Source organism: Melospiza georgiana, chromosome 3 (genome assembly GCF_028018845.1).
Source record: "Melospiza georgiana isolate bMelGeo1 chromosome 3, bMelGeo1.pri, whole genome shotgun sequence".
Lineage (NCBI taxonomy): Eukaryota > Metazoa > Chordata > Aves > Passeriformes > Passerellidae > Melospiza > Melospiza georgiana.
This window is the reverse complement of record NC_080432.1, coordinates 98,682,277-98,699,062: the sequence shown is the minus strand read 5'-3', so window position 1 is coordinate 98,699,062 and position 16,786 is coordinate 98,682,277. Positions and strand designations below refer to the sequence as shown.

Below are 16,786 nucleotides of genomic sequence, written 5' to 3'. Positions count from 1 at the left end.
CCGTAAGACAGGTGATATGAATTGTGTCAGGCCAGTCTCACTTAAGGGCTTGGTAAAATTTTGGAGAAAATTATTCTGGGAATTTTTGAAAAACACCTGAAGGAAAACGCAGTCAATGGTCACAGTGAGCAGTTCTTCATGGTCAAAGTTCTTCATGTCCTGCTTCACATACTTAATTTCCTTTTATGATAGGGTAACCCACCTGGCTGATCAAAGGAACCCAGTTGATGTGATATTTTTGGATTTCAGTGTTTTTTAATACTGTGTTTCACTGGATCCTTCTGGACAAAATGTCCAGAATTCAACTGCATAAACACATCATGTGATGGGTGATCAACTGGCTCATGATTTGGACACAAAATGTGACAGCGACTGGGGTGACACCAGACTGGGGACTTGTCACTAGTGGCGTTCCACAGGGCTCCATCCTCAGCCCAGTTCCCTCACACATTGTCATAAATGAGTGGGATGCAGGGCTGGAAGGAATACTGAGCAGGTTTGCAGATGATACAAAACTTGGAGGAGCTGTTGACTCCCTGGAAGGCAGGGGGGCCCTGCAGACAGATCTCAATAAATTAAAGTACTGGACAATCACCAGCCATAGAAAGTTCAACTTGCCATAGGAAGGCCAAGTGCTGGATCCTACACCTGGGATGGAGCAATCCTGATTGTATGTATAGATGAGAAACTGGAATCAGAACTCTGGAAATGGACCTGGGGGACCTGGTCACAGAATCACAGAACAACAGAATGACTAGTTTGGAAGAGACCTTCAAGATCATCAAGTCCAACCCATGCCCTAAACACCTTAACTAAACCGTAGCACCAAGTGCCATACTCAGTCTTTTTTTGAACACATCCAGGGATTGTGACTCCACCACCTCCCCAGGCAGGCCATTCCAATATTTTATCACTCTTTCTGTGGAAACTTCTTCCTAATATCCAAACTATATTTCCCCTGACACAGCTTGAGACTGTGTCCTCTCGTTCTGTCAGTTGCTGTCTGGAGAAAGAGACCAACTCCCAGCTGACTACAGCTGCCTTTCAAGGAGTTGTAGAGAGTGGTAAGGCCACCCCTGAGTCTCCTCCAGGCTAAGCGCCCCCAGCTCCCTCAGTCATTCCTCACAGGGCTTGTGTTCCCAGCCCCTCACCAGCCTTGTTGCCCTCCTCTGGATGTGCTCAAGCATCCCAACGTCCTTCCCAAACTGAGGGGCCAGAACTGGACACGGCACTCCAGGTGTGGCCTCACTAGTGCAGAGTACAAGGGGAAGGATGACCTCCCTGCTCCTGCTGGCCACTATTCCTGATACAGGCCAATAGCAAGCTGAGTGAGCAGTGCCCTGGCAGCCAGGAGGGCCAACCCTGTCCTGGGGGCATCAGGCCCAGCATCTCCAGCTGGGTAAGGGAGGGGATTGTCCCTCTCTGCTCTGCACTGGGGTGGCCTCACCTCCAGTGCTGGGGCCAATTTTGGATGCTACAATATAAAAAGGACATTAAACTTTGAGAGAGCATCCAAAGGAGGGTAGCAAAGATGGTGAAGGGCCTTGAGGGGAAGCTGTGTGAGGAGCAGCTGAGGGCACTTGGTCTGTTCAGCCTGGGGGAGACTGAGGGGAGATCTCACTGCAGTTACAGCTCCTTGTGAGAGGAGGAGGAGGGGCAGACACTGATCTTCTCTGTGCGGTAACCAATGACAGGACCTGAGAGAATGGCCTAAAGATGTGTCAGGGGAGGTTTGGGTTGAAAATCAGGAAAAGGTTCTTCACTTAGAGCGTGTCTGGGCAATGGAACAGGCTCTGCAGGGAAGTGGTCACAGCACCAAGCCTCAGGCACATGTTGTGACTCTTGGGGCTCTCTTGTACAGGGCCAGGAACTGTACTCCTGGTGGGTCCTTTCCAACTCAGGAAATGTTATGAGAGAAAAGTGCTGTTTTCTGTCCACTAGCTGTGAAAAGAGCAATGATTAGACTGGGTGCTTACTGTTTACACATTAAAATTTAGTTTCTATGAGTCAGATTCAATTTAGTGAAGGAATTCAATTTAGTCCTCTTAGCCCTCAACCATTTAAAGATCTTTCCAAAAGATTTTATGTGTTAGCATAGAATAACAATTATCATAGAAATGGAGATAACAAGATTTTGTTTAATATTGTGTAATATATCTTCACAATGTAACTCCCATAAAGGAATGTTTCTTGTCACATTTCCTATATGCTTAGCCAGAAGCTTAAAACTTTCATTTATGTTTTATATGCAATTACCTTTTTTTCTAACTTATTTTGGTATTAAAGAGGTGAACGTTCATATTTGTTTTTAAATTTTTGTATAAAAGAATGTAATACCGAATACCGAATGTATTATTTGGAGTCAAACCAAATGTATCATGTAAATAATACAGTACCTTATATTTTCATGGAATGTTCTATTAGGTTTTCTCCTTCATATGAAATAATAACTTTTCAAAGAACTCTGAGGGGTACATTTGTAATTTTCTTGGCAATGCATGACTAGACATTATGTGGAATCACAGTTTAATGTTAGTAATTTATGCAAGGAAATTCATGCTTTTGAATTTCTGTGAACCAGCCTCCTCTATCTTTTTATGAATTGGTAGTTCAAATGTTCTACCTTGTTATTTTATGATCCAAGAGATAAGAATGTTTTAATATACTTCCAATACTAGCTCTTCCATTTTTATATAGTTAAAAATATATATACATACAATATATATAGAGTTAGAAAAGGAAAATACTTCAATAATGAACAATTACCACCAGTTAATGGTGTCTGGCATCTTTGTATCTTAGCATGTGATACTTCTGAAGCATTATGGCAGTGACTTGCTCCTAAGCATGAGAAAACGCAGAATTTTCTGCACTTGTGGTCTTTCTAGGTATCTTTCAAAAAAAATTATTGCATCATTATTTGATTTATAGCAGGCAAATAATTCAAGAATTGAACAGGTTAGATAACATGTGGGAATGTTTGAAGTAACTGAGTTATTTAATTTTAATAGGTGATAAAGCTTGCTTTTGAAGAGTTTGAACTGGAAAGAGGCTATGATACTCTTACTGTTGGAGATGCTGGGAAAGTTGGTGATACCAGAACAGTGTTGTATGTGTAAGTATACAACTTCCAAAATTTTTCTTGGAAATTTGCTGTCATGTTGTTTCTTCCAGGCCAGGATATATCTACTTAAGTTTGCAATTTTAATGTATGGAACTTGATAATTAATGTAAGCTTAAAATTCAAGCACCATCAATGAAAATTTTTCTTTACAAATTTTGCTCCAAATAATTAGTAGCATCTTTATAGGCTTTAACATTAGGGACTCAAAACTGCAAATTGAATTTTTTAAAATAAAAAATAATACTTCCTTTAAAAAACAACTACCTGTATAACTGGAATTGTATTCACAAGCAATTAAGGGAATTAAAAAATAAAAGGTTCAGATTGCAGTGAACAGAAGATACAACTTGTGTGAAAAAAGGCATTGATTGATTTAAAATTTTGAATATTCAAAACAGGATTTGTTTATAAAGTTTTAATGAAAGGACACAGTCTACTTTTCAGTAAATTTAAACATGCTTTATGGAATAATATAATGTAATATATTGATGATGTAGGAATTTAGATATATTTGAAGGAAAATTCCAGACTAGATAGCTACTCTTAATTTACAGCTCTTCAGTAGTGCCTGGACTAATGGAAATAATAGAATCCTGTACAGATTAATTAATCTCATCTACCTTAACCATCTCATTTTTGTTGCATATGCTATTTTTTTCTTACTGCCTAATGAGATCTTGTGGTTAACAAGATATTTTGGCTGCCACTTTTAGAGGGTTAAGTTATCATGCAAATCCTGGTCACCAAACACAGAACAAAATTACAGATTTGATAAATTATCAATGACTAAATAAGAGAAATTAGCAGCAATTATGCCATAATAACATTACTGTCTATCCAACAGATAAAAATTTATTGGATAAAGACAGTATTGAACACATTTGATAAAAAATCCAATGTAACTTTATATTTTGAGAGAGTTTTAATTCATAAAAATAATTGCCATTTAGTGTCCTTTACTTATCTATAATAAATGAGTGCTCTTAACACCCACACATTTTATTTTAAATAAACTAGAATGCTTTTGCAGGGAGACATCTGAGGACAATATTTCCATCACATATATTGGCTTATGAATATAGAGATTTATTAATTGTTAATATCTGAACTGTCATATCAAAGTTCTTAGAAAACTCCTAGTTTAATTTGGCTTAAAAGTATGATGAAGAATTATTTAATTATTTGCTCAATGCTTGTTTTTCTTGGTTTGCAATACCAAGTATCTGCTACTGAGTAAATTGAATTCTATATTTTGAGTATCTGAAAAAGGAAAAAAGAAAAAAAATTAAAGCAGACAAGGAAACTCCCTGTTTTGAAGGCTTGCACATTATACTAACAAGAAAACAAATGAACTGAGAATGGATTTCCACACCTGAGTTTATTTTTTCTTGTATTTTGCACACCAGTTGTATAATGCAACAGCCCTTCTGGTGAGGTTGATCTAATTGCTTGTAACTATGACAAAAGGGTTTGCATTTTTTTTCTTTTTTGTATTGGGATACATTTTTGCTCATAGAGAGTGCAAAACTCCTTAAGAGTCAAGTCTTTAAGTAGGAAATTTGCTATCCTAAGCTGTTAATGGTTTTCTACACTGTGCATACTTTATATGTCAAAACTTGCCAAAATTATGTCAAAATTAAATCTAGGTGTCAATTTTCTTTTTTTTTACCTTTCCATTTGAAGCCATTTAGCCTGTGACTACCTAGTTGACATCTATATTCCATGACTATGCAAAAAATAAAAATAGAAATTAAAAATATTATTTTATCATATTAATTGCTATTTAATAAGCAGGACTCCATAATAACATCACCTCCTATAACTTTTTTTTTAACTTCAATAACATTTTAAAAATTCTGCAGCAGACATCCACTTCTAAATTCATCACTGGCATTTCTAGAACTAGTACAATGGTCCCAGTAGAGCCACATTTTAATTCTAACCATTTCTTATATATATTTTTTGGACTAAAATAGCAACTGTTTTATCCATATTAGTCCACAGCCCATCCTGTAGGATTATGGTACAGTGTTGGTCCTACCATCTTTACTGTAAATTGTATGTTTGATGAGAGTGAAATCTATGCAAATAAATTTATCTGCCTTTTGGGCAGTAAAATTAGCATTACACTGAAAACCATTTGAGAAACAAAATTATTAATAACTGAAATACACTCGAATATAGGAAGGCCCAAGGACAAGTCTCATGATAATTAATAATGAATCTGAATTTCTATTGAGACAGTGTTCTTGAAGTTATTAAACACTGGATTGTATCATGCATTATGAAATATGTTATACTTAAACATCACCACAGATATGTGCCATTTCACTTGCTGTTCAGGAGGGTCTTCTGTAAATGCAAAGCAACATCTCTCATAAAACTCCACTTGTAGATATATTACCATAAGGAAGTTCATAACTAAATGTCAGAGTGATTTTCTTTTCAAAATTTTTTATTAGTTGGTTGTAATAACATCTGTTACATTTAATGAGCTTTCAGCAGCACCTTGCAGTTTCTTATTCATCCCAGGAGAATGAGGTCTTACAGTGAAGACTTTTCTAGCTAGTTTTAATTTCTAAATTTCTCAGGGCATCTTAAAGAAATAATACAGCTTTTCTTACACTCTTCAAGCTTCTGTTGGCAGACAAAATGCCAGAATTTCTGCAGAAATTATGCAGAATATCATTGTAGAATATCATTCATTTGATTCTAAAACTTTGTAGCTTTTCTGATTTAGTTGCAGATGGTCTGATCTTGAGATGATTACAGACTGGGAAAAACTCGGAGGCAGTAACAGCATGTGTTGATAGACAGATCGGCATTCCTTAAAGATTTGATTTGCTTTATCTTCTGTCCTACCTGAAGGATGTAGTTCTATCTATGGAGGCATTCTCAAGGAATAAAACCAAACAGAAACAACAACAAAACCCAAACTAAACGAGCAAACAAAACAAAACAAAAAAACAGACAAAAACTACCCCCACCACCACCAAAGAAATGACTGCACATTTTATTGATTTTTGCTTTTGGCTTCTTTTTCCTCTTTTTTTTTTTTAGGGGGGGATGTAGGGGGGAATTGTTTTCTCCCACTTCCTTCCCTTCCAAAAGTCTTGGCCCTCTTCCTATACCCCAACATGTGAATCTGAGGAAGCGATTGTATTTTGTTTGGTACATATCTATCATGAATGGATAGACCACTGGCATTTTGAAGGAAGGAGGTTCTTCCTATTTGATGAGTTTACCTTTTTCAGTTGTGGCTTTTTCTTTTTCTTTTTCTTTTTCTTTTTCTTTTTCTTTTTCTTTTTCTTTTTCTTTTTCTTTTTCTTTTTCTTTTTCTTTTTTCTTTTTTCTTTTTCTTTTCCTTTCTTCCTTTTTTTTGCTTGCATTCTGTAGAGACATTTCTATTAATTGAAAGCATTTCATCCTACTCATAAAGACTTAGAATTTTCAGGTTCATTTTATCTGTATTCAGAAATTATCAATGTAGGTCTCATACATTAATCAGGTTACTGAGTATAAAGAGAGCCATTTAAACAGTTGTTAGTTGGTCCTGCAATAGGTTTACACATTTAAATAGCCATTGAGAAATTTTTGCACAAAACTTGCAAGTTTCCAGTTGTCCTTCAGTGTGTATGTAATCTTTGCATTTTCTTTCTTTGTATATGTATTTCTGCAGGCATCTCCTAAACTACTTTTGTTTGTTACTCACTGTCTGGTGGGGTATTTTCCTTTCCTAAGCTGGTTATATTAATAATTTAAATGAATGTCCCAACTTTACCAACATTCATTATTTTATCAGCAAGAGAATGTTAGATATTCTGACTATACCTAGCATCACTTTGAAGCTGTACAGCTCCCAATTAATTTAGTAAGCAGCTCAGTTTTCAGACTAAGCAGCTGCTTTATTTTCATTCTTACACAGGTCAAACTGAACAACCTAGCTATTTATCATTGTTTCCTGATTTCCTTACTTATCCAAGCTAAGCTCTGTTTGTGTGTTTGCATATGCTGACTTATAATGGATTTTTTCCCTTCCTTTTCTGCACCTATAGTATCAAAATAATCAAATACTAACTAAGGTCATAACCAGAAATCTTATAGATCATATTAGAGCAAACTCAGCCATTTTATCAGCAGTTCCAGGTGCTGTGTTCAGTAGTAATGAGTAAGCCCATTCTTCTCATATGGGGATTGTGGTTTTAAATTTTATTTTCAATATATCTGAGTAAGAACCCGAATTATTGTAGATATGGGATATAGTCACTTTTTCATAACCTTGATTGAAGACGCAGAGAATTCCTATAACTTGTCTCATGCTTCCTCTGTTCTCACCTTGTTTCTGCTCAGCCTCTCTATTTATTATGTCCTTGCATTTAAGTTTTAACAGTATTAACATCTGGTTTACTATATTTAAATAATATATATTTGAATTAATTCATACACTGTTTTCTTGAGAAATTCAGCTTCTAGAACATCTTATCTTGGTTTGGCACATCCTCAGTTTTACTTAACTGAGGCCTATTTCTTTTGCGTGATCAAGACAGAGGGCTGGAAGAAAGAGAATTTTCTGGTTTGTTCCTAACAAAAGTTTAGTTAGTGAGTGTCTACCACCACTTTTTATGTGTGACTTTTCCCACTGCTTTTTGTAAAACTGTATGCCTATTACCTAGATCTGAATGGTTGTTCAGGACTAGAACCTGATTATGCACTTCTTTTTTCACTATTAAGAAGCAATCTTTCTTAATGATTCTTTTTGACACACAATTTTTTTGGTTTCAGAATTATAGATGTATAAGTGACACTACTGACAAGTGCTGAAGTTTTATGATGGGATTCACCAGTTTGCCTTATATGTGTTGTATACTGCACTGTATTTATCTGTACAGACTTATCACACATTGCTGTGTGAGAAAGAGCAGTTTCCCTAAAATTTGAGAGATCACTCTGAGTTATTTGAATGTAGTAAATATGATCGTAGTAAGTTCTGAACACACAGGCTGTAAGGCATGTAAAGCAATTTTCTTCACTTTTAAAAAGCACGGCAGAAAACCAATACTGATCCAAACGGGTGAAAACTAATTCATTCAGTCACTCTCATCTCTCACAACTTCATTATTTAATGGAAACTTTAGGTAGGAACAGCTTTATTACAGGTGTTTAGTTATTGTTGAATGCAGTCATTCAAAATATTATTTTCTATTACTTCACATTGTTCTATTTCATATAGAATAGTTCATTTTATCAGAAAAACAACTGATTAGAACAGGATGTGAATAGCTTAAAAGCCAGTGTTTTGTGGTAGTGGTGGTGATAGTAGTATTACTAGTAATTTATGTATCTGCTAATTGACTTTGCCATTCATCCTACATACAGACTCACTGGATCTAGTGTTCCTGATCTAATTGTGAGTATGAGCAACCAGATGTGGCTTCATTTACAATCTGATGACAGCATTGGCTCACCAGGATTCAAAGCTGTTTATCAAGGTATGAGCTACGTTAACTATTTTAAACTTATGTTGTAACTTACTTCAACAAATTAATTTCAAATAGGCATTTAGTCCTTTCACAAACTAAATAGGTTTTATGCTGTCTCTATTGTGAATTAATAGTAAATGAAGACATGAATTTTCAAATATCTACAAAATAACTAAAAATATTTGCAAGTAAAAATGAAATTTATCGTTCTAATACTTTTTGCTGTGAGGTCAATAGAAGCTACAAGTTTCTAATATATTTGAAAGGTCCTAAATTTTATATTCTGCTAACACATATCACATTGGATACTATTTGGAAAATATTGTTAATATTCTAAGAATTTTTGTGGTCTTAGTTTTTATAAAACTTATTTTCATGCCTCACTGAGAATCTTCACAGACCTAAGTCAAAATTAGTATGTAATGAAAATAACTGAACAAATATATTGTATATTGTATATTATTGTGGAAATTAGGAAGTTGTATAGAATTGTGGAAATTTAACTAAAAAAATTATCTAAGTTATCCTAGCCTCATTTGTGTTGCTTCTGTCTCAAAGAAATGAGAATCTTTGCAATATAAATATCTTGAGGTTTTTTTCTTTTTGATGGTGTGAAATTCAGTACCTTCTGAAGTTGATTAATTGTATTAAAAAATACCTGATATCTCTTAGTATGCATTAATGTATTGAATTTTTCCCTTTTCAATAGGTTGTATAGACCTGCAGCTAAAAAGAGCTCTTTCTTATTAACATCTGGTATCATTTTCTGTTAATTTCCATGTTAATTAGTTCACCTTAAGGATAAGGGAAAACACTTGATACTATTTTCAATAGTACCTTATGGGCACATATGATGAAAATTATTTGATAATAATCTTGTCAAAATTAGTTTTGTACAAAAGATGCTGCAAAACATTGAGAGACTTTTCACAGTTCAGTAACTGAAACTAACTGAATTAGAAGAGTGGGAATGCTCCTTAAACATTGTCCATAAACTGAAGTACTCTAAGTCTTTCCCTTCATTTCTAGTTACCTTACTGTTTCAATACCAAAACAGGCAAAATAAAGAATGGAAAGTTATGGAGATGTTAAGGTCAAGTTTAGAAAGCTATACATTTATTGCACTAAGAACATTAAGGCTTGCCTGAGCAGGTTTTTAGAAGTAGGGTCTGTGGCATATTGTAAACGTTGAAAGGAACAGGAAGGGGAAATATTCCCCAGTGGTCAGCCAGGAAACGTGGTGGCACTTCTCCACACCAAGAGTTTTCTACTGGTGGTCTCTCCTTTGAGGCAGGTGGTGATGATAGCAGTGATTCGGGTTATACTGCCACCATTACTTTTCCCTACCACTGTCTTTCTTTGGGACTCACTCAAGCTCACTGTTTGTTATTCCCACTCACGGTACTGATTGGAGCATGATAGTCAGATCAACTGTTTTACATTCATAGTTTAAGTTTCTGTGAGCACATATTGCTGGATAATATTTGAGTGTTTTAATTATTATTGTCTACTTCTTTTACGCACCATGTTTTGGTTTTCTTTAATGGGAACTGAAATCAACAAAATAAGGAAAACAGAGGAGAAAAAAAGGTGGGATTCTTGTGAGTGAGGGTGGCAATCACTTCCCATGAGAATCCTCCATAACAACACTACTGAGATTTGCTGAGATTTGCAGGTCCATGGCCATGAGAATAACCATGTGAGAACAAGGACAATTACAGAGGCTTTTGAAACACTGTCCTAATTGATCAAGTGTGATGTACAAGAGCTCTGAATAAGAAATCAGGTGCAGGCTTGTAGCCCTTCTATGGCTAAGACTTTAAGGAATCTTAAGACATTGTGCCATGCGTTAAACCTGTATAGTTACAGCTCAAGTATGTTTTATTGCATGAGCACAATCACATACTCTGTATCTAATTACTCTTTATCTTACCCCTTCTTGTCTTTTCTGTCATTATTTTATCTCCTGTACTCAAGTAATTTCTAGGGTTTGTGTTTATTTAGAAGATATGTTGTCTTTAAAATTTTCATTTGTGAAATATATTCAGTGGAAATAGTGATTATAAAGTGAGAGAGAGTGTTGGCAAAAGTTATGTATCTGAAATTTACACTGTTTCCTCAAACCTTCATAATTTCCTCAAAATTATGAACTTTTCCTTCTCATAACCCTATGAAAAAGTTCAAAATTTTAAATTTTATATATCAGATGATATTTTTTTATGCTGTAATTTCTTTCTGGTACTTCTAATGTAAATTAATCTGTTGTAATTTCTGTATTTGTCTAATTATGTTATTTTATTTATGGAGTTCAACCTCTTATTTCTGGGGACTTTCTGCAAACACCTGAAGTACATAATGTGCATTTTGCAGTAGCAATAGCATCTCTTTGATGAAGTATATTGTTATCATTTGGCATTTGGATTTTGGCTTTCAGTCTTGTTTTCCAACCAGTTGTGGATTATTCTGTGTTTTTTTAGTTTTGTAAGTAAATTTCAGAATTCTAAAGTCTGAAATGTTTACAAGTTCAAAAGTTTAGTAAATGTTTTAAGATGAAGGTGAATTATAGATGTTTTTCTCTTTTTCATTTCAATGGTCTCATTAGTTTTATTAGAATTTTCTCATCTTTTATTGCTGATGAAACTTTTAACCATCTGCACTCTCAATACATTTCCTGCTTTAGGCTAAGTATAAAGTTTAAACTTTTATCCTGTCACAAGGTGCCTGAATAAATCTCCTTCCCCTTGTTTAGCAGTCAAAGAACCTCTCTAAAAACAGAATCCAATTTTAATTGTGAGAAAGTTAATAGATTGTGACGTGTAACCTCAAGGACACTATCTTTGTGATTGCAGTTAGCTAAAAAGAAAGCAAACTGCAGTCCTTGATGCCTTATACATTTTCTGTAGACACAAAGTAAAGGACATCCTTATTTGAATCTTTTCTCACAAAAAGTTGTGAGTTTTGCTCAGGATTGGAACATGATTTCTCCCCCTCTAGGGATATATTTTACAGCTCACCTACTGAATCTTGACTTTGTATTTATTATTTTTTATATTATTACTTAAATAATCTCATAGTATGTAGAAAATTCTTACTTTAACTGAACTTCATCTCATTTTAATTATTAATAAAGGATATTAATGATGCAGTTCACCTGTGTTACATTATTAGCATTTCCACCTAAAAATGCATGAAATGAGGCTTGTAAACGAGCTGATATGCATAACAGATTTTATGTATGAATAGTAAATTTAATCCTATTTACAATTTGCCTATGGGATGAAGGTCAGGATAATGCAGCATGTTACTGTGACAGCAGGCCTTGTGGCAGTATCAAACAGTGGCGTTAGTTTGCAGTTGCAGCCAAATAAAAGGACTGATAAAGTGAATATATGACTGAGTTTGGCTTATTCCACTCATTTTATGGGTGTGCCACATCTGTATAAAGGTGCTTATGGCTGTCAGGATCCAAGGTGGATCATGCAGCCAGCTGATCATCAGGCTGCTTCCATGCTTGTGGACCTATTGGCTGTACCACACTGACATAAAAGCACATGACAGCTTGAAGTTTTAGGTGAGAATGTTTTATGACTTTATTATGCTTGAGATGTTTCTCCCATTCAACCCTGTGAACCTGTAATTCTGATAAAAATATTTAATCTTTTGACTTCCAGACTTTATGACAACAAGTATAACATCTGTTTTATAACCTGTTTAGAATTCATTTTTTATTCCTGACTTTACATGGTTATGTAAAGTAATTAGGTTATTTCACTAGCCTATGCTTTAGTTCATAACAGTGTTATAAAATAAATCTGGTGGCTCAGTGATATAATTCTAGCATTTTATGTAATTTGAAGTTATTAAGAATTCTTGGAGATGTCAGGAAGTATATCAGCTCCTGCAAGCAGCTGAAAATGTCAGACTTACAACCTTTATTTGTATTGATGTTCAACTGAGCAGTTAAGCTTGTAAGCTCTTCATTATGAGCTTGGAAGAAGATTCTTCTTTGCACTTGAGACTAGTAGAAAAATACTTCCAAAACATATTCAGTTGGTCAGATAAATGTCAGTTATTTTTGCATAGAATTAATATATATAGCCATGTAAAGTATTAGTAAACCTTAAATCAGGCAGTTTTTTACAAAAAAACAACATTCCTATAAATTTTATTACACTACCAATATTGATACAAAACTTTATTACTGTTTGGAGGTTTAATAAAACCTGTGCTGAAAAAATAAATGGAATTAAGACTTTCACAATTGGACATGCGCACAGGGAAATCATTATTGACAGTGTAATGCTTGTAAAGAAAACAGATATAAGTAATTCAGTGGAAACTCTGAGTTTCTTTTGCTTTAACCTTTTCTCTCTTTCATAAGCTTTACATATATTAAGTTTTCTTCTTGTATTAGGTTTCTATGTATTATAATTCAGAACATTACTCATACATGTATTTTTGGAGAACAGGAAATAAATATGTTTCATGTGAATATTTTTATTTATCAAAGCTACTTGGTTCTGTGAAGAACTGTCAGAGTTCCACCATAATACTGTATGAATGAATCTGTTTGTTGTGATACAAAGGGCAGGTTAGTTTTTTGGATGGGCAAATGTCAGTCACTTAATTTCTGCCACAGTATATTATCAATCATTTTCAGAAGCTTTCCTATCTTTTTGTCTCAACTTTTTAGAATATAACGTTCACAGAAGCCTAGAACAGGCATTTCTCCTTTACAGCATACCTGAATTTTCTTTCAATAAATAAATAGCACCACCAGTAGGTTGCTAATAGAGTGAAAAGAGGCACACTGAGTTACTGAAAATCACTGCAGCAGTTTCAAAGAAATTTTTAATAGTAGGAATGTGTTTGCCTGAGTTTTGTATAATATTTTGGATGGCATACAGGACATACTTTTCATCTAGAAAATACACATCAGCCTAAGGAACAATATAATAGTGATATGCTTTAAATTGTTGAGTGTTTTGCATATTTATATATTAGCAGACTGCAGTGGAGAAGACTAAATTTCTGTCTCTGCCACAATCCTTTACTAAATAATCCCAAACAGAAGCTCAGTGAAGAGAATAAATAAGAGTAAGCATGTAGCACCCTACAACTCATTCTCCCTCCTAAACTAACCAAATAACAGAACAAAAATGGCTAGATTGATTACAAATTTGTTAAGTTAATAATTTTTCCTTTTAAAGTTTTATATTAATTGTGTAACTCTGCTTCTTATGTCCTATTTTTATTAGAGGACTTTTCAGCTCTTGAGATCATTTTGCTGAACTCTGCTCCACAGAAATACAATCAATGCCTGCTACTCATCTCAGTCAGCTTAAAGATTGACATTGATTTGTTCAGTCATGCTGTTTAACAATGTATTAGCCTCTTTTGCTGTAGCCTTCAATACAATGCATTCTATTGTGCCTATCATGGACATTGTCAATATGCTGCATAAGAAGATGCATGGTAAAGGAATTAAGGAATATCTTTATTAACGTGTCCATTATTTAAAAATCCGAATTTAAAAAGTAAAATACCCTAAAACTCTTGGAACTTTCTGCATTTACAATTTGATTAGGTACAGCCAACATGCAGCATGTGTGTTCTTTCTTAGTTATATGACATGACTGAAGCTGGGAAGCTGCTGCCTCCCTTCTCCCCTAGACTGCAGCTGTGTCTGACTGATGACACATACCTGTATTTATATCTTTTCAGCTATTGATTTAACAGGTTAGGTTTAAACCCTTTGTTTGCTCCTCTTCATAAAATTATTGAAAGTTGAAACAATAACGTGTCTCTGAATAAGAGAGAATTCTTATGTTTTAACTCAGCCAGTGAAGACCATTCAGTTGCTCAAACTTTTTTGGAAAGAAATTTCACATAATATTTAAACACATTCTGTGTAGAAAATAGATCAGATATTTTTATAGATTTAATGTTTCATATTTTTTTATTCAATGTTCATTGTTCAGTATGTTTGACCTTAACATGAATGTTATTCCCAGACTTTAAACTTTCAACTAAGTTTTACCACGGCTTTTTAAAAGCATGATTAACATTTGATGATCGTTTCAAAGATTAGGAACTAATTGTTAAAATAAAACCGGCATAGAATTAGATTCTTGTATCATATATTTGAGCAATAAATATAAGTAATTTATCTTTTGGAGACTTTTTTGTTTATTGTTTTACTTCTGACAGATGTTTCTTTGTACTTTTTTCCTTCTACTGAAAGCAAACAAGAATTGGAACTGAGCAGTTTAATCTAAGTGTTAGAAACATAAATCCTAGTCTTTATTTCTTAGCAGATACAGCTAAATTTGAATGTTTGATCAACAATTTAATAACTTTAGGTAAACAAAAATAGGTGTTTTACCAGTTAAAGCTTTCTCTAATTTTTTTGATATAGAAAACACAGCAGTGTATGCACCATGAACTTAGCTGTCCATTGATGTTGCTTAAGAACACAGCCTTTTCACTCTTTAGGCCAAAATAATTCTTTTTTAGTAATTTGCCTTATTTAATTCATAAAGTGGTGACATAATCAAAATTTCCTGTTAATATCTACAACTGAGATTGTTTGGAATTCTTAAGCACATTTCATTCATTTATAAAGTTCCTGTAAATAATGGTCAGACAGAAAGATGCATCACAACTAGACAGCAATAGATAACATGTTATGAGTTTTTTTTATTTTGAATAAGAACGCTTATAGAGCATTTTATTTTTATGCCCATTTTCTGTATTTTTTACTACAAGGTTGAAACCATGAGAGCGATATTGCCTCATCATTTTGAAGCCTTTGGATGCATGACACTCACTCTATGGTTTCAAAAAGCAAACACTTGATTTTAAATGAGTAAATGTTCGTGTTGTCGCACCAGTAGTGACACTTGGTTTAAGCTTTATTTTCATGCCTATGTTACTTTAAATAAAAAATGTTTTTCAATTTGTAATGAGAGAATTATTAAATTATATGATGATTGATACACATTGATCTGTATTCAAAGAGTCATAGAAACATTTAGGTTGAAAAGAACCCTGAAGATTAACCTAACTTTGCCAAGTCCAAAACTTCTAATATGGATGCTTTTTTTTAAGTCTATCTATCAAAGAAAATTCTGAATGATTTGTGAGAAGTGATGTTATCCCTGAAGTCAATAAACTTTAAAGAAAGCATTGTTTTAATAAGCTTGATAAATATTTAATTTTCCCCTCTAAGGGAAAATGCAATATTATTGCAATTTTTCTTAAAACAATTATCTGGAACAACAAAAAAAATATTTTTGAGTCAGACTTTGGCTCACAGGATTTCAGTGCATGTATGTGCATGATGTCAGCATAGTAAGTTCTTTTTGTGATATAACACAGGGTAACTTTATTAAAAAAAACTAAATGAATATTCTTATTATAAGCTGAAGAAAAAGATAAAATGACCCTAAGACACTGTACACAAAATCCTGCTTCCAATCAAAATTTTATAGCAGACATTTTAAAAATACATATATATGTATATATATATATATAAAGGGTATTTCACATATTAGAATAATTTCAAAGAATCTGAATAATCTCTCCCCTCAAAATTCACCCAAAATTTTTCATGTTGTGTTTTTTTGTATGTGTATTAGAATACATTTTATACTACAAAATTAATTCAGTAAATTTTGCATAAACTTTTAAAATAATACACCTAATCTTATATTTACTGCTATTATATATAAAGACCATAGGTTTTTTTTAAGATAACCCAGCTATTAAAGCTGATATTCTTTTGATGAAAAACAGTGATAAAACCCTGCAAATAGGAACTACCTTTATTTTTTTAAAATTTCTATTACATCTTCAAGCAGATGTTCATAAATGTTAAAATTAACAAGGTACGATAAATTTAAAGTGCAGATTTAGCTGAGTAATCTACCTTAAATCCCCGTGTAATGCTCTCCTTCAGTGACATTTTCACCTTTCATAACTACAATTCAATCTTCTTTGAAAGAAGAATACAAATCCACTGGAGAGGATTAAATCACAGTGATCTGAGGACAATGACACACCTGAGTGAGTAGTCTTTTATCAGCAATGATGAGAGAGACAGGGAGACTGAGAAGTGGTCAGAATCTGACTTTATTGTGGACTAAATATGCTTATATAGTATTCTAGGAAGGCTAGTAAT

At 33.7% G+C, this 16,786-nt stretch overlaps 1 protein-coding gene across 2 annotated transcripts in view; it reads left to right on the top strand.

The window, feature by feature from the left end:
• CSMD1 (CUB and Sushi multiple domains 1) overlaps positions 1–16,786 on the top strand; it is a 1,052,613-nt gene that overhangs the window by 768,930 nt on the left and 266,897 nt on the right. For both annotated transcript variants that reach the window (XM_058020501.1, XM_058020500.1), the window contains exons 11-12: positions 3,012–3,115; positions 8,501–8,613. In XM_058020501.1, coding sequence (XP_057876484.1) covers positions 3,012–3,115; positions 8,501–8,613 — 217 coding nt within the window. The remainder of the gene's footprint in view (positions 1–3,011; positions 3,116–8,500; positions 8,614–16,786) is intronic.